Source organism: Echiichthys vipera (assembly GCF_963691815.1).
Source record: "Echiichthys vipera genome assembly, chromosome: 14".
Taxonomy (NCBI): domain Eukaryota; kingdom Metazoa; phylum Chordata; class Actinopteri; order Perciformes; family Trachinidae; genus Echiichthys; species Echiichthys vipera.
Window position 1 is genome coordinate 23740462 of NC_139839.1, and position 19364 is coordinate 23759825.

Consider the following 19364-nt stretch of genomic DNA (forward strand, 5'->3'; position numbering starts at 1 on the left):
GAGGGAAACAAATCAATCTTAGATTGGTCTTTAGTGTTAGGCCAGTCTTACAGTCATTTTGCTGCTGGATTAGTCTAAACATTTGGAGACTATTTAAGCCTCAAAGGTGAGCCGCTCTGCCCCTTAGCCAGCTGCAAACTAAGAACCATTCTATTCAGATGGATTTAGATCTCTATCTAAAGTCTGCCTAGTAGTTAGCCACTCCATATTTCCTGTTAGCTTGTAGCCATGGTGTGTTATACACACAGCTTATGTTCTTGGTTTATATTTCATACAGTGCTCATAATGGTGTTATGATAAGAAATGGCCTGTACCTCCACAAATGACCCTGAGATGCAGTTACATGATTGCTCAACCGGATGGGGCTGCCTTTACAACCATAGACCAGTATACTATTACACACTCAACCACTGACTGCCTCCCATCCAGAGCAGGAAGTTAAAAAAAGAATAAATAAGTAGAAGCATAAAAAAGGTCTTTGAAATCCCGGAAGTCCATAGGTGACTCGGCTGGGAACCGGAGGCTCGACGGTTCGAGTCCCTGTGTGGACCATGAATGGAGTGTGGACTGGTGTCTGGAGAGGTGCCAGTTCATCTCCTGGGCACTGCCAAGGTGCTGTTGAGCAAGTCACCGAACCCCCAACTGCTAAGGGCACCGATCCATTGACACCCCCCTCGCTCTGACATCTCTCCATTAATTGCTTGTATATAGGTCCTGTTTGTGCATGTGTGTGTGTGTGACCTGTATAATAACAGAGAATTGAATTTCCCCTTGCGGGATAAATAAAAGTAATAATTCTTCTTCTTCTTCCACCACTGAGTTATGATTGTTGTTGTTTGGATGCATCCTGTGTTTTAGCAGCTCCTTCCTTGCGGGGTCAAAAGTCATATGCAGATATGGATTGACCAATCAAGCCTTCATTTGAGTGTCTGAGATAAGACTGTCAATATGAGGTGATGGTGAGGAGGGCAGACTTTGGACCCACTCCACTCGCTCGTCTTTTGTGCCACCGGCTGCAGCAGCGCCTCAGTTTGTCTCTCTTCTGTCGTCGAAAACATGAAGTTAAATTTTGCCCCCTTGGAAGTGCCCTTGCACAGGAGACTGCAGACGGCTGCGGTGCTGCAGTGGGTCTACTCCTTCCTTGGCCTGGGTGAGTGTGCATGCTTCTATGCATATTCACTGGAAACATCTGGAAATGACACTGATGGGATGGTACTGTTCATGAAGTCTACAGTTAGTCCACGTCTCTTCAGAGTAGGTGTTCAAACACGCTGGCCTAGCTGCTCTTGGGTAAAGTGTAAGTGAATATGAGTGGTGCCACAAACTGCTAGATAGGCAGAAGAGTAAGCTAAGCAGGACAGGACCTGAGCAGAGTGCAGTCCACACCTTGGAATGAGTTTGCAGTCTCAGCTGACCTAAGATCACATTGTATCATTTTCAAAACTGTTGCTTTTTTATATGTAGGGGTCTGTATCTGTAGGCGTTTTTGTTGAACTCTGAAAACAGATGCCGTATATCTATCACTTTTTGTCTGACAGCCCTGTTCCAGGTGTTTTCATTTGAATTCGTTGTAAAATGGATGTCGTTTAACACTGTTAGACATTAGATTGGATAATATGTATTTTCTTACCAGACATTGCGATGAAGCAGGTGGTATTCAGGTGTTCAAACTGACTCCAGCTGGTGGGAGGTGTGTCCTGTGTAGTCAGCCTGTCATAGTTTATTGATTATTGTGACAATAAATATACTACAGATCACACCAGTTTCACCATAAAAATAATACCAGCTGTGTCCTGGCCAAGATAGACAGCACTAAAAATCAGTTACACTCAATTCTTCAAGAGAGAACTGAGAACAAGGAACATTCGCAAAATCAAGAAAACAGACACAGCACGACAACCCAAACAACCAAGTCCAGTTGCTTTTGACTGAAATTTCTCTGGGGATAACGATGACCTGGGCACATGAGGACATTCACAGGCTTAACACAACTATAGGATAACAATGAATCAGAAACGGTGACAAGAATCATAGCATCACAACATTTCATGTTCATAAACATCTCCAGCAGAACTGACTGTGTTGTGCACTTGTCATGGCGGATCAGAACGCACATTTACAGTAGTTAAATGCTACAGCAATGCGCCTGCTGCTTATGACCCTCCCCTCCTCTCTCCCCAGCACCCACCTGCATCTTCCTCTTCTTTTACCTGCTGTTCACCCGCTTCTGGCTCATCAGCGTGCTCTACTCCGTCTGGTGGTTCTTTGACTATGACACTCCCGCACGTGGAGGCCGCAGGGTGCCCTTCTTGTGTGACCTCAAACTTTGGAAATACATGAGGGATTACTTCCCCATTAAGGTGAGAGTCAGCTTTTAGACCGGGAACTACTTTTATATCACTATGTATACACAGAATGTGCACTTCCCTGACCGTGTAAGGTGGGTTGGCTTTCCCTCTGCAGGTCAGAGAATAGGACATCAGAACATCTTGCTCAGCCAGTTCACTTTATCTAATCTCTGATCTCAGGCTAAATACGAGCTGTGGCCCTTATCTCTGTCCTTGGCAGTAAGTGAACCACTGATGGATGAGGCCCCTGTGTTCCCTATGTACTCTTTATGTGCACGCTTCCTAAATCCTAGAAATAACCTTTTTTCTTGTCTTATTAAACAGTACTACAGGCCATGTTTGTATTCCTGAAAGAAACATATCCGTCAATACTTATTAGACTAAAAAAAACCCCAACATGCTCTGCTGCTCACTTGAAGGCATAATTTGACATCTTCTTTGTTTTTTTGCCAATAGTTAGAAGAGTAGATCGATACCCCTCTCATATTTGTTAAATGTGGTGCTGTAGCCGGGAGACATTTTGGATTTTCTCATATTCCCATATTCATTCTCACATCCGAAGTTCCCCTCTCACGCATATAGCATTAAGAGGAGAATGTAAGTCTCAGTGTCACTTACTGGAATTACTCCGACATGATGCAGATTGCACCACGGTGACGTAGCAGGTTCATAATTTTTGGTCATAAAAAAGACAAGTCTCTTGCTGTCTCTTGAATTCTTCTGATGATTTCAGTGTTGGCCCGACAGAAGTTCCTAAATCTCATTGTCTCTCCAGTTAGACATATTTGTTGGTTTGTTCGTGTCAGTCACCCTTCTTCTTCCACCTTGGATGTGTGTTTTCTTTCGTTTACATTTGAGAGCCACACAACACTGGTTTCGTTACAATAGATACAGTTTTATGGGGGTTACATGCTGGCAAAGGTGTCGGAATAAGGGGGTAAATGGGACTGAGTAGAGCCCTGTGAGGATGGCCCACACAGATGCTAACTTGAAAAGCAGTGTGTGTAGCGAGGGGTCCATAGAGAATGTGTATGTACACGAGCCAGGATGTTGCGCTATGACCCTGCATGCTGGAAGGTGTTTTGGCCATGCAGTAACTTCCTAGAGTTGCCTCAACTCAGAGACAGAGACAACCCTGAGAAGTCACTGCTCATGGTAAAGAACTAATGCAGCAAATAACTGGCTACTGCAAAACCCCATCCTGTTGTTTTCCACTTTGGTTTTTGTACTAGACAAACAAGATATTACATGTTCATTAGTGAGCTTTAGAGATGCTGGCAGAGACAGGTTTTCCCATGTCAGGTCTTTCCCAGAATAACAATTCCTTTAATCTTGTATGAGATCAGTGCCCTTCTAATGCTCTTTCAGTCCGACTGCTCATCAAACGCTACTGTAAACCAGAAAGAAGATGTCAGTGTTCAGAGGCAGTGACAGTTGAAATGCAGAAGGCTGTTACCCAAACTGCAAATGGATAATGAGTCTCATACAGTCATTTCTTACAGTGTAAACCCTGAACACACCTCCACATTGAAAAACATCCACAGCAGCCATGAGAATGAAAAGAAACCATGTAAATATTTTGAACATAAAACTACTGGTTACAGACACTGATGGTAACTAAGGTAACTAATAGTTGAAAATGTACTTACTTTGTAGGATTGGTATTGAAATGTATTTGCAAGGAGAGACAAATTGGCAGTTTCAGAGAACTAAACAGTGGTTTTCATTTGTCATTACAAACATTTTCAACTGGCCCTGACCCCACCAGGCTGTAGCCGCTCCTCTCTCTTGCAGCCTGTTGTGTCCCTCTTGTGGTCATGCAGGAGTGGTGCATACACAGGATTGGAGATGCATTTCACCACTGGCTTTTGATCATGAAAACAGCTCAGTATTTCACATCAAAGCTGTAGTGTTTGATGCCATGTCTCATCTGTGGAATCCGCAGAGAGCAGAACCCCGTTGATAACATCCACCACAGTGCATGGCTCTGCATCTACCCCCTAGGCATCACCTTTATATACTTTGGACTGTGCTGATAAGACACAGTGCAACACCAGCAACTACACAGCATGTTCAACAGCATTGTATTTATTGAAGGGGAGGGAAAGCGATTTTTATGATTTGCTTTTAAAAAGAAAATGAGGTCAGAATCTTCAAAGCAACCTGCTACATGATATTCATTTTTAATTATTTTTTTATTATTATCTCTGAGTATAAAGTGGGCCATGTCTCTATTTGCACAAAAGAGCCTTTACAGCTATATTGGCCTGTTGAGGTGAACTATATGAAACAATCTTGTTCATCTATATCATTTTACGGCAGAGAGTAAATTCAGGTAAAGACTAGAAGAAGTATAAATGATACAGACATTTAATCAAGTTTAATTACAGAAAAATGTGTCCTATATGTCATTGTCATACTTATTTATATTTATATACATTTGAAAAGAAAAGGCTTTCTAGCCAACTATTGCATATTAATTGGAAGAAATGAGAATAAGGGGTGAAATACATGAGCAATAAGGTTTTTTTCTTTTTTTAAAGTCATGGTATGATAAGGGAATTAAAGCACAATACACACAGAACCATATAATAATAAAAGTCAGGAGAAGACTGGTACAGACCTGATTATACCATAATAACAGGAACAATAAATTGAGTCAAATTTATAATAATCATCCCGACTTAAATGATAATAAAACAATACAAAGCATTTCAACAACTACTAAAAAAGATGATACAGATATAGAAATGACAGACGTTAGAGTCAGACTGTGCTCTGAAGCAGACCCATGATGTCAGAAGTCTGCAGACAGCCATTTTGATGACTTAGTCTGTTTGGATGATATGATTCTGAACAGTTCATATTGTTGTCTTCCTAAGATAGTTGACAGAAAACATTTTGAGGAGAGAGCGAGGGGAAAGTCTCTGTTTACGCGGTTTATAACGCTGTAAAAGGAGACACTTATCAGGGTCTGTGTTTTATGACAACTCAGTGAGAGTTATTGCGTCCGTCTGTTGTTAGAGCTCTTTTCTAAATGTATGTGTATGTAAACCAACGGGGAATGAACTGCATTTATGTACTGCACATCTACTCTACCGACCACCTGCACAATATATTGTTTTTTATCGTCATCATGGTTTCAACTTGCACGATAACCTCACTACGAAAGATTGCAATCTATTAACTATTGCAATCAGGGATATTATACTTTTAAACATGGTGCCTTTGACGTTCAAGTCAATGATCAGTTTGTTTAATATGTACATCATATCTTTCCTATTTCCTATGATACAATTACAACATATGCCAACACTGTCCCGTTCACACACATATTCATACACAAGGTGCAATTAGTGGTTCAGCGTCTTGCTCAAGGACACTTTAACGCTCAGATAAAAGAATACTGTTTCCACTCTTAAAAGGAATTTCCAAGCATGGGAACTCATACGTTTTTCTGGTTCAGCCCATCGCATACAGAATCCTGTTCAAAAGGAATCATCTCCAGTATCATCTGACTGTATGCCACATTACATCTGAAAGCAGGAGTGAAGAGAAGCACTGTCCTTTAGAGACCTTAATTAGTTTCATTGGTGTGTCCTTACCCACCGTTTCTAATGACACCATCATCAGCTCAGGCTCAAACCTCACCAGCTGACGTGTGTTCACTTGGTTTTCAGAATGACACGACACTTTTAAAGAAACTGCATTCAGGATTCAAACTAAAGGGCTAAGAGAGCACGTATGTCTGCCGTGTGAGAGTGGCATCAATGTTCTCTTCTTACTGCAAGAAAGACAAAATTGGATTATTTTTTCTTCAAAATGTTTGACTTTTCTTTCTTTTAGAGCTGAGGGTTGGGTCCAAATATTCACCCAAAAGTAAGGCCTTATTCCTTGGGCGTTTAGCCCCACCAAGTCTGACTGACAAAAACTAGAAACCTAAAGTCCTTGGCAGGGATCGTGATGACAGCCTCGTAGGAGCACTCTGTGATTGGTCCCAGCTCTTTTGTTGATAAACAACTATACTGTCCTCATTAAAGGAGCTCCAGTAATAATTAACTTTGTGATCTGGGGGCCGGCCACAGCAGGTACCCACAATACAAACAGTGGACACAAAACAACACACTGGCTTTGTGAGGGTCCAGTATCATGACCTGCCCCTACAGTACGAACCTGCTTAGTCTGGTCTTTGACTGACTTAACAAGTTTTTTAGAGAGGTGTATCAGTGCTGGGGGAATTTGGGTCATTCCCGTTATGCAAAATATATCCGTCCCCATGAATTACTTTAAAATGTGTCAAATTTTGACAACAAATGTCTTGAGTTATAAATATATGTCTTCTAAATCATAATGCACAATAATGCACATTAAGAAAAACTTTTAGCATGTCCCCAGTGCAAAGGAATTCACATCTACAAGAACTAGAAGCCATCATACATTTATAAAATACTTGATTTACTCTTTGATTATGTGTATTCAGATGAACCATAGTTTAGTTAATTGGTGTATATATAGTTCATTTACTGTGTGCCCCTCGGGTCAGTTAGCCTTTGAAAAGTAACAAAACACACTTCAGGTCCATTGAGAACAGGTGGTAGAGAATAGGAACAAAGTAAGGTGACTGGTGTCTTTCCCCCCAGGTTTCATGATGTAAAGTATGAAGAAAGTTGGTCCACTTAAAAAAAAAGATATAGCCATCAGTTGCTCTGGATCAATCACAGATCTATCTCTTAGTTAACACAAACATTTCCACCCTGTTATTTCTATAGACCCTTATGAACCAGTCCACTCATAACGATTATTATTTGAGTGCCTGCGATAAACCAGTATGGTTTTCTAATAGTTAAACATGCCACTATTCTAATATAATGCAAAACAAAAGGGCAAAACATTTTTCAAAAGGTTTGAGGCTAAATATTTCTCCATAACAGGAATGAGCCTTTTGTATTTTTTCAATTAAAGGAGCAAAAAGAACAAGAAAATAAAGAGAAACACGAGATAACATGGCTCCCTGATGATAACTGTGAATGTTGCCATAATAACAGTGTGGCCCTGACATCTAATCTCACACACAGATATGGAAAATGAGGGAAGCAGATTTGTTTTGTTTTTCCCACAAGTGAACACAATACTTCGACAGCACATGGCATGCGACTTTTGACTGTTGACTCTTGACAGTGACCTCTAGTGCCTCTCACTATCTCCTCCCTATCCGCTCTGGACAAGTGGAGGCAGGCAAACACAGCTCCACAGGTATCTAAGGTATCTAATCTACTGTACTACTCTTTTACAGTCGATGATAAAGAGTCATTTCTGACAATGCAGAGAAATATTACTCAGTTTTCAAAGATTGATCCCTCGCCCGAACATATTATTATAGTTACTGGAAGTGTGTCTGTCTCTGTCTTTGTGTCTGTCTTTGTCTCTCCCTGTCCATCTGTCCGTCTTTTCTCTCTTTCTCTCTCCTTTTCTTCCTCCCCAACCGGTGCAGACAGATGTCCGTCCTCCACAGAGCTGGGTCTGTCTGACGTTCCTGTCTGTTAAAGGGAAGGTTTTCGTTGCCACCGTACTCTACAGGGGAATTGTTGGGTCTATGTAAATCATAAATAAGTCATAGAGTGTGGTCTTTACCTACTCTGTAAAGTGACCTGAGATAACTTTTGTTATGATTGTGCACTATAAATAAAACTGAATTGAATTGAATTGAATTGAACATTTGTCTAATGATACAACAGAATGACTTCTGAATAGATTTATTCTCCATGTTAAAGCCCCTGAACACCCACACAGGTGTTTTCAGTTATTCTGGCTGATTAGACCTCTGCTCGGTGGACGGGGCTTTGATGAGAATTTGATGGGAATTTATGAGGTCATAAGTGTCCGTCTACCACAAAACAAATTACTCTACAATCAAAACTTCATCAGAATACTATAAAAAATTACATATTAAGTATCCAAGGGGGCACTAGACATTTGTTTCCAGGTTTTGGATGGACTTATATAGTTGGGGTATAATATAGTAGAGGTGTAACGGTATGATTTCCGCTGATATCAGAAAGTCTGCTACTTCAATTCCATTTTATTTTACAACTGAGCTCTTCCAGAAATTTCGATCAAAAACAAGCTATTTCATTTAATAAAAAAGTATAAATATAAAATAAACTATAAATAGTCGGAATGTCAAAATAAAGGAACATCTTTAAGATGACAACACTTATAGATATTTACACTTTGCGCTGATGATATTGGATCGTTGACCACTGAATCAATTCATCGCTCCAGATAAATGTTTTGTTATACCCCTCTTAAAATGAGGTGCGCTTTTTTCAGTAGAGGTCAAGTCACCCGTACTGTATTGATCCATTGTTTTGGAGATTCTAATAATAATATTTCCCTCTGAAATATCGTATATAGAGTTAAGTAACTCAAAATAGAAATTTGAAATTTCTCAAAATTGCACTTTAATGCAGTACTTGAGTAAATGTACTTAGTTATTCTCCACAACTGAAGGCATTGTAGGGGTGTGAGGGAAAGTGTGTCTCACAGCGGGGTTGGTTCTCAATGTTTTCGCACACCGCCAGGAGGGACAGAGAGGCCTGACACTGGGATAGAGAGCCACATGGTTCAGTCAGACCAACATGACGCAACACTGTCAGCTCTTTTAGGATTTTAGGATCAATCAGATGTTGTGAAATAAAATCTTCTACATGTTTAATCTGATTATAGGTCAATATTCGGATAAGATAAGACATTTTAAGAAATTCACAGCAGCAAAGTGGATAGAAGAATAGAAGAAGCATCAATAAGAAACAATAAATTGTAGAAGAAATATGACCAATATAAACACAGGGGAATATAAAAATATAAGAAGAACAGGAACAATATATACAGAGTTTTTAAGTATTTTAAATTTACAAATTTACACTGAGGCACGGAGGAAAAATAAGAGGTATTGCACATTATGATTGAGATTGTCATTATTTACAAGTATTCTTTTTGGTGTGTGTGGTCTACTGGGAGCAGAGATGGACTGACATTAATGCTTTCAACATCCGTTTCTTTGTCGCCCAGCTGGTGAAGACAGCAGACCTGGATCCCAGGCAAAACTACGTCCTGGGCTTCCACCCCCATGGTGTGCTGGTGGCTGGAGCCTTTACCAACTTCTGCACTTATGCTACAGGCTTCAGACAGCTGTTTCCTGGCCTCACCAGCTATCTGCTCATGTTGCCCCTTTGGTTCAGAGCACCATTCTTCAGAGACTACATCATGTCTGCAGGTGAGGGCAAGAAACATTTGAATCCCACTCAGTCAGATTGTCTCTTCGGGCGCACTCACACTGTCCGTCCGTACCGTGCCCCGTGCTTTAGGGTACTTGTCCCCCCCTCCCTCTCCCCCCGCGCCCCCGGCCCGTTTGTACTCACACTACCTGGGCTTCGGCAGATGCTTCTTGCTGCCTATACATCATCACGCCGTAACACGTAACACGTAACACGTCACACGCATTGATTGACGCCATCGCGATGCGTCGCTTTGTTTACAAATCTTTCCATAGATCTCTGAGTTTTTGTGCGTGTTGTCGACTGTTTTTGAATATTTTCATCGACCAAATCTGCAGTAAACACTCCACCTCTGCATCACACAAACGTGAACCTTTCGCCGCCATTGTTTTAAATGTCCGCACATGGTTCGTCCTTCCGCCCATAAAATGACGTCAGAACCGCTGTAGGCCTCGTGCTCGTACACATGCGACGCTCGTGCTCGTACACGTGCAAACGTGCTTTACACAAGCTCACCTCTCCCAAACGGGCCGTGGACGGCAAGCGTACCGCTCCTAGACACAGTACGCTTGCACTCACACTGGTCAAACGAACAAGACTTTAGCCTTGAAACGTGCTTGGGCACAGTACGGATGGACAGTGTGAGTGCGCCCTTCGACTGAGTATACAGACAGATTTTATACTTAATTATACGAGCAATCAATTCTTATTTTCTGTTACAACACTACAGGTCTGATTCCTTCGGACAAAGAGAGTTCAAAATATCCGCTATGCAAAAGAGGGGTTGGTAACGCTGTTGTAATAGCAGTTGGTGGGGCCCCTGAGGCCCTCGATGCTCACCCTGGGACCTACAACGTACTACTGGCTAAGAAGAAAGGCTTCATCAAAATGGCGATGGAGCATGGGTAAGGGCAGAGAGCTCTGGGGGAATGAGGAAAGTCTTCTGTTAAATAATGCTGATTTTCCGAGGTCTTGTGGCTCGTGAAAGGATTGTGTCCAACTATTCATTTAAGGTTTCTTGCAGCTTGAGCGTGGCCTCTTGAAACAGAGGCTCATTCAATCCCTTTACATGGAATTTCCTGGGAAAGCACACAGATAGTTATGAGATCAATCTAAAACTAGGAAAGGAAGTAACAACACAACTACAGTAGTTTATCCGTTAATCATTTGTTTCAAACAGCTTTTTCATTCAAATCTTTTTTTAGGGCTCATCTGGTGCCAGTCTTCTCCTTTGGAGAAAATGAAGTGTTTGATCAAGTGAAAAACCAAAAAGGAACGTGGCTTCGATGGACACAAGAGCGGCTGCAGAGCATCATGGGTATCTCCCTGCCTCTCTTCCATGCACGTGGCATTTTCCAGTACTCCTTTGGTCTCATGCCCTACAGAAAACCCATCAGTACAGTAGGTGAGTAGCCTTTGCTCACTGATCGGGGTGGTAAAGTGTGCGGCAGGTAATGCAGTTTCTGCAAGGATCACTTAAATCCATGGATTCTGTGCAACATCACCTGCAGTATGTTCAAGATTCTGTGTGTAACCTTTTACATGTATTATTCATTTTTATTGCCAATGGGTGAACAGGTTGTAACATAACCTAAAAAACGAGAGCTACCCCGACTTTCTCTGTTGCCACGACAGCCTGACTGACGGACTGATTGAGTGGATAATGTCAGCCTATTCATCCAGACTCCAGGGGCTGGTCTGGCTGGCCTGTCGTTTGCAAATTCCTCTATCAGTTGACATTATGAAGGAAGGAATGCCAGATTCATGCAGCGTAGCTAAGTTATGGCTAGCTGGCTAACCTTAGCTTGCTTGCGCGCTAACATTAGCTCATTGTAACCTAAGCTAAGGTTGGGCAGCTGGTTGTGGCTTAACTGCGTGGCATGAATCTGGCGTTGACTGTTTTGTTGTTCTGGCTGATTTTGCCAATTACAATTATTCTTAATATAATTGGAATTCATTTTACAGCATTCTGTTAACATGATGCCAGCCAGTCACGTTCAGTCTCACAGTTTTGGCGGTTACTGACTGATGCTCACAAGTGTATACTGACTGCAATTCACTTAATGGCCTGAATGCTACACAGAGAACCTTTAAGAAAAGAATGCACTTAGACTTTGTCTGTCAGGCAAACACCTGAGCTATCATGTATTTCCCAACCAGATGTTGATTGTGCCAAAGAGAATTTGAGTGAGCATGAGTAAATATTAGTCAGATCCAACTGATTGGCATGCAGCCCTAATGCAACTACTGTATGTTTTAGATAAACATAGCATCAACCTGACATACTGCCAATTGTAAAGTACACTGACTGTGAGTGTGTTGTCCTTCACCTCGTCACCTCTCTGCAGTTGGAAGGCCAATTAAGGTGGAGAAAAATGAAAAGCCAACGGCCGAGGAACTCGATGCCCTCCACCAGCTGTATATGGATGAACTCAGCAATCTGTTTGACGAGCACAAAGGAAACTACGGAGTGGACAAGGACACACACCTGAACTTTGTCTAAATTGGACTGATGGAGTGGATTTGAATGCATATTTATTTGGTAAAGCACTGTTTCTGCAGGCTCGGGTCATTGATTAGCTGACCTGCAACAAAACGCTGCTGTATCCGTTTATATAAGGGAGGATGGATCGGCCCTATGACAGAAGAGCAACAAGAATCTTTTTTTTTTAACTTTATTGATGTCACATACAGTTGTTAACCCTAATCCCTCTGCTTTTAACCCATCCTAAGGAGACACTTCAACATGTAGACAGGAGTAGCCAAGGATCAAACCTGCGACCTTGTGGTCCAAAGCACAACCATTCTACCTCCTGCTCCACAGTTTCCCCCCGAGAAAGAAACAGACCATAGAAATGCTTATGTATCCATGACTGAGACCTGGCTGTTCATTCAAGTGCTGTCGCTTGTCCAAACGGTCAGAGGGAACACAAGTTTTCCTCACCACCATTTCACCATTTCCCTGTGGGGGACTCTGTCTGGGCTTTTGGGTTTTGAGCAAGACCTGACACTTACTCAAACAGAATCATAGGTTGAATTTGGTTTACATCATTAGAAGACACTGTTATAATCCACTAATAATTCAGGATTTGGTATCTATCAAAATGCTATAAACAGTGAAATTAAAAACTCTTTTATACACATCTCAACTGCATCTGCTTTGGTTTCTATTATATGACCCTAAAAACATTAAATAAACATTTTCTCAAGTACTGGAGGCCCTCTTGAATACAATTCTGGGATACTTTTACTTTCTTTGAGTATTTCCTTTTCTGCTACTTTATATACATGCTTTATTCTACATTTCTGAGGGCTGTATTGAACTTCTTATAGCACTACATTTATTTCACAGCTACAGTTATTAGTTACTTTTCAGATTTAGATTTAAAAATCTAACTGCCCAACATTTATGGCTAGTGCCCCCCCAAAAAGCTGCGGCCCTTTTTCACGCTGCACATGTCATGTTAACGGTTCCATCAAAGAGATATTTCCTCTCTAAAACCTCTCCCATTCTTTCATTTCAGTAACTGTTTGGGGCCCAAGGTCATAATATCCAATATTTCATAAAAACCACAAAGATCAGAGAAAACAGTTTTTTTTCCTCTTGCAATATTCATCCCACGATCATTTGAGGGAACCACTGGACTAGTTGTTAAAACTAAATGTTGGAATGAAATGTTGCTAGAAAGAAATCTTCCATATCTCATATCTGTTACTTATGAAACTCGATTCTGGAGCTTGGCATCAAGACTAAAATGGGGGGGAGGGAGAGATTCTGTAAAGCCACTATTAGACCTATTAGTTTTCAGTGTTGGTACAGATTAAACAAACATGACATAACTTGCTAATGTGTGAGCTTAAGAGGCACTGGTAAGCTGATTAATGTCTGGAGGCCATGCTACCTATTTCCCACTTTTAATGCTAAGCTAACCATCTCCTGTCCCTAGCTTCATATGTAACCTACATACACGAGAGGCACGGTATCACTGATTCTCTCTTTCAGCTCTGCAAGAAATCAAACAAGTGCATTTTCCAAAATGTCGAACGACTCGTTTAATATCAGTCTTAAAACTGACCATAAAATAAAAAAACACTTCAATAATGAATGAATGATTTTTCACTTCTCAAATGTGGGCTCTGTTAACCCCATTAAAGGTTGAGTGTCTGGTTTTGGATCATGTTGCCAAATGATAAGACTGTCTGTGAACTTTGGCAGACACTTTTTAGATGAGGTGGCATGGTTCTTAGATTTCCAAATGAAATGACTGACACACTGGACAATGCCCTCACCCTTTCAACACAGCCTGGACCAGACTGTGTGTGCGTGTGTGTGTGGTAAAATGCTGACTAAGAAAAAAAAATAAAAATGCAATACTGCCATGCAAAAGAAACAAATAATTATGAAAAGGTTATATTTAAGAATGAAAATCAGTTACCAGTAAACCAGTGTAAAGTGTGTGGTGGTGTGTGAGGACAATACTGTAAAACCTGTAAATGAACCAAAGTCTGTATCAAACGATGAGCAGATTCTTTTAGAGAATGAGTCATTATTTGTTTTCAAAATAAGAATTGTGGCTGATTTTTATTTTAAAAAATTTATTCATATTTATATAAATGTTAAACTCAGAATTGACCTTTGGCCCTTTTTCAGAAGGTAAGGTACTCTGCTTTGCTTCTGCTCAATAAAACAGGGTCATGCCAAGATAAAAAGCCTTCATTTACAGCCAGCAATATACTGTATGATAATAATTATGACCTCAATAAAATCTAGTGATCTTTTATTAAAAGAACGTAATATTATATACAGAGGAATAAATCTATCAAAGCATCAACTCACACCATTAGGACAAGTTGTTTTGCAGCACAACTAAAGGCATTGATTATCTGGTGTAATCTTGAATATGAAGCCAGCTGGGAAAATATCTAATTATCAATACTACGTAGACCTGTACAATCTCTGTCGGGCTGTCCAGTTATCAAACACTTGCCTGATATCCAGAATCTAACTCCTTCTTTGGTGTCATGGTCCGATTGTGTGCAGCAATTTCAGAGCCAGGAAAAGTGCAGATTGTAAACTAACATCTCAGGATTCAAGGTACAGACGATGGATAAGGCATGGCAGCACACCATATTCTCATTTAGTGAAGAAGGGTGAGTCGGTGGACCAAAAATATGGTTTAGAGAGTGACATTTTCTTTTTTTTACATGATACTTGCGAATGCAGCACTGGACCAGTCCTAGCCTGGTCAGCTGTATCCATGAAGTGATGAAGCCTCTTGGGTGAGAGGTGAAATGTCTACCTAGACAAATAAATGCAGCACTGGGCTATAATGTCAAAGAGGTGAAGGGACACAGGGAGGAAGAACTCTCTGATATATCAAACTGATGTTTATTGAAGCATACAACTCAGAGCCCACCAAACGGATCATTGGAGACATACATGCTTATAGTGGTTTAAAACAACTCCACAGACTATATAAAGCAAAAGTAGGACAGAGAACTGGACACTGAAATCCCTCCAGAGGTTTGGCCTCTCATCGTCCACACTCACATCGCTACTACACTTAGACTTAGACTTCTCTTTATTGATCCTTTGGGATGACTCCTGCTAGGAAATTGAGTTTCCAGCAGCTTACAAAAACACAAGGGAGGTATAAAAAACTACAACAAACTAATAAACTTAATAAATAAAAATAAATACAGAAAGTAAAAAAAACAATTAACAGTAAACAATAAACTCTGGTAGATGTACGAGTACAGGTCAAATAAAATCCACAGAAAGTTAAATCAGATAAGTTAAATGTACAGGAAATGTAAAAGATAAAATATGTTTGACTGTAAATGACAGAAAAGAGCAGTCAGATTAAATGAATGCACTGAAGTGGTGGATAAAGTTACTGCACAAAGAAAAGAAGAAGATAAGTGTCCAGGTGTGTAAGAGTAGATCATTAATGTCACAGTGAGTGGCTCCCACTCCTTCTGTCCTCTTTATTTCCTCCCTCCCCTGAGTGAGGAGTTGGAGAGTGTGACGGCCTGAGGGACAAAGAAGCTCCGAACCTGTTGGTCCTACACTTGGACACAAAACACCCAATGCTGCAGAGACTTGTGTTGGAAGAACTGTGTGGGGTTTTTCACATTCTTGAAGGTGGCATTCAAAACAGATCTCACACACACATTTTGGTCTCGTCCCTCCAGACAGCCAAGTCTTCATTAAGAGTATAATATGATATGATGTTGAGTTCAACTATCTCTGTCTCTACTTAGAAACTATATCGAATGAACAGGATGTCAGAGACAAATACCAATGGATAGATACCATAAACAGTATATACAGTCAGGAATGTATTTCACACAGTTTAATTCAGATAGCCAAATTGCAACTCCTGTGCAAACACAACTCACAATTTTCAACGTGAGAAAATGTGGAAAAAACAACGCAGGAGGAGATCAAGTTATTAATAGTGCCTTGGTTATTTAAAAAACATGATAGTACAGCAGAGGTGTAGCCACAGAGGACATTCTATCAAATAGGGAACAATCAAAAAATATATTTCAGTACAAATCCCGTCTTCATAATTTGTTGTCTAATTTTGATCTGCAGTGTTTATCTCTATATAAAATGAAGTAAAGGTCTGTTGCCGTGCATGCAGGGACCAGGCTTTGTGTAAAACGCTGGCATTGCATGTTTCTGCAAAAAACAGATATGTTGAATATCAATGTTTTACCAACACTTTTTGATACTTCAAAGTTTGAAACACATGATTAATGTTGTGAATTCAAACAAAACTATTCATGTTATTCAGGTTTAGGCATCAAAATGACATGGTTAGGTTTGGGAAAGGTTGTAGTTTGGGTATGTCTGTTTTGTATAATTTACATTCACTTAGACATGGGACAGGACACACACCGGGGTCTCCTGGGTTAAAGTCTGGAGTGTGCTTGGCGTCCAGAGCACTTGCTCTGCACGTGTAATATTAAAGGCAATAATTTTACATTGGAGCCAGTTGAAAGCCTGGTACGTTGCACATACAGTAAAAGGGTGCCAAAACCATTTGCAGAAAGGTAAGACGCCAACATTTTTCCTGGCTGTTTAGAGATGGTCACTGGTATCAAGAGTGTCATGGTGATGGGGAGGGGGGTCTATTCATAAGTCACACTGGGAGCTGTTGTTTGAACAAAGCTGATCCACAGCTGATTATTGTTTCCTCTCAGACGGAGTGAGGTCAACAACATTATTGACTTATTTTTGAAGACAGCGGTCAAGGTACAAAACAATCAGAGCTCGTCCTTTGGGTCATATCTTATCTGGGCTTTTCCTTAAAGAAAAACAAAACATAAATGAAGTCCCTCCACCCGTCAGAATATATAAACAACAGTGGCCTGCTCCTTTATTTAATTTTTAAGAATCACAGAGGTTAAATAAATGAAAAGTTGTAGAAAAGACTGCTTCTAGAGTCTTTACGTCAAACAAATACAGAAAGGAAGTTTTCATGATAATAAAGTCCTATCTATAAGTGATTTGGTATCTGGTCTGCAGATACAGTATGCTGTATGCAGCATGAATTATATAAGAATATGCAACACTTCAACAACACGTGGAAACAGGATAGAGGTGATTGAGGTATTGCACACAACACCAACACCAACACAAACAAACCATTTAAGAACGAGTGAGACAAAACTAGATTTGAATGAAGCACTTGAATTAATATCAACTATGAAGAACAATCCCATCCATTGGACCAGAAACAACAGAAAGAAAGCATAAATGATGTTAGAGGCAGACTGCTGACATACTAGCACTGACGTCCCAAATTGTTAGAAGGTAACATTTCTCAACAGCATGTCAAGGACTGTATGAGTGATTTCAGCCAAAAGCAGTTATGATTCTTGGGTCTGGTCCATTAGATATGCGCTATCAGCTCAACTTTTTGGGACAAACTGCATTCGATACAAAGTGCAAAGATTTTTCCAGTAGAGACTGGTTATAATATTGAATTTGATGAAGTGATACGGGCCGAGGACATGGACTGGGAAATGTATCTTTAATTGCAATGTCTTCTGCTTATAGATTGAAACTTGACTTGTGAGCTGATGTGACATTTAGAACTGAGACTTGAGGCTCGAGTTAATACATATTGGGCAGAAAGCAACTTTCCACAAGTGCTGCAGTACAGTTTTAAGGTGTGTGTACGTATGTGTACTTGAGTATTTTCATTTCCCTCTTATCGGGCGGTAGTAGCACTGCCGAGGTGCTGTTGAGCAAGGCACCGAACCCCCAACTGCCCGGGGCGCCGATCACCGGCTGCCCCCTCGCTCTAACATCTCTCCATTAATTGCATGTATATAGGTCCTGTCTGTGCATGGATGTGTATTTCGGGCCTGTGTGTGTGTAACATGAAAATGGAATTTACCCATTCGCGGGACTAATAAAGGAATTCTTCTTCTTATCACTACATGTAAGAGAGAAATAGTCCCCCCTACACTTATATTTGACAACTATAGTTCATTACTTTTTAGATTAATTCTTAAATAAATAAATAAATCAGTGGTCCCCACCCTTTTTGGCTCGTGGCCTTTTACTGATAATGCTTCTACTTTTACTAAGTAGGATTTGAAATGTAGAACTTTTTACTTTTTGCTATTAGTACTTTTATTTAAGTAAAAGGTCTCAGTACTTCGTCCACCTGTGACAATACTTTCTGAAGACATTTTTTTGCCATTTTGAGGCAGTTGTACATTAGTTTGGTGTCCCCCGTCAGCAGGTTTGGTGAGTTCTGTACAGTGCCAGCTGGCAGGCTCAGTTAATGTCAGAAGCCACAGAGAGCAGGACTTACCTGGCAGCCTCAACAGACAGATGGCATCCTCTTTAGACTTTCACAATGCCTCCCTCAGCTGCTCTGAAGTCAGGCCTGACACGTTCACTGCCAGTACAACAAACACTACATATCTCAAATGTTTTGAGGCCACTGCAAAGTTTTTTCTACAAGATATTCTTTTTGCATCAATCGATTTGTTGCATGGGCACTGAACATGTGCAAAAAGGCTTCATGAGCCCATCAGCTGGGCAGCTGTGGTGCGAATTGTGTAAGGCTACAAATGCTGCCATCTATTCCAGAGTTCAAATATCATAGGACAGGGGTTTTAGTCTCACTCAATTCCTTGACTATGATTGTTTTATTTGATCCTATAGACACTCACACTGTTGGTCATAACACAGACTTACATTACATTACATTTAGCTGACTCTTTCATCCAAAGCGACTTTCAGTAAGTGATTTAACTATTAGGGTACAAACCAGAGGGGCTATTGAGTAAGTGCGTAAGCATCCAATAAGCCCAACTACAGAGTGCTACATATAAGTGCAAATTATTTTATTTTTTTAGTTCAAATAAATCATCAAGATGCATTCTTAGCCCGTGGCGGAAGATGTGCAGACTTTCTGCTGTCTGGATGTCTATGGGGAGCTCATTCCACCACTTGGGAGCCAGGTCCGCAGACAGTCGTGCTATATTAGTCCAGTGACTTGGTGAGCCGCAAGCTGATTTTCCACTGCACACGCTGTTTAACATAGCTTCAGACTACACCCACTTTATTTTGTCCCTGAGGGGCATCTGGTTTTGCAGCAAGACAAAACATACAAAATATTAAAATACAAAAGTATGATTCACCATCTCTCATCAAAGAAGTTCATTCAATAATATAAGTGCTGACTTCTGGGACATTACAAGAGCAGCA

The 19364-nt window shown here is 40.6% G+C and overlaps 1 protein-coding gene across 1 annotated transcript in view; it reads left to right on the top strand.

Moving 5' to 3' along the window:
- Positions 1 to 282: 282 nt before the first annotated feature.
- Positions 283 to 19364, top strand: part of LOC310956340 (diacylglycerol O-acyltransferase 2-like) — a 31205-nt gene continuing 12123 nt past the window's right edge. The window contains exons 1-6 of the mRNA XM_083926537.1: positions 283 to 1150; positions 2182 to 2360; positions 9420 to 9624; positions 10356 to 10530; positions 10831 to 11030; positions 11974 to 12122. Coding sequence (XP_083782663.1) covers positions 1057 to 1150; positions 2182 to 2360; positions 9420 to 9624; positions 10356 to 10530; positions 10831 to 11030; positions 11974 to 12122 — 1002 coding nt within the window. The 5' untranslated portion in view covers positions 283 to 1056. The remainder of the gene's footprint in view (positions 1151 to 2181; positions 2361 to 9419; positions 9625 to 10355; positions 10531 to 10830; positions 11031 to 11973; positions 12123 to 19364) is intronic.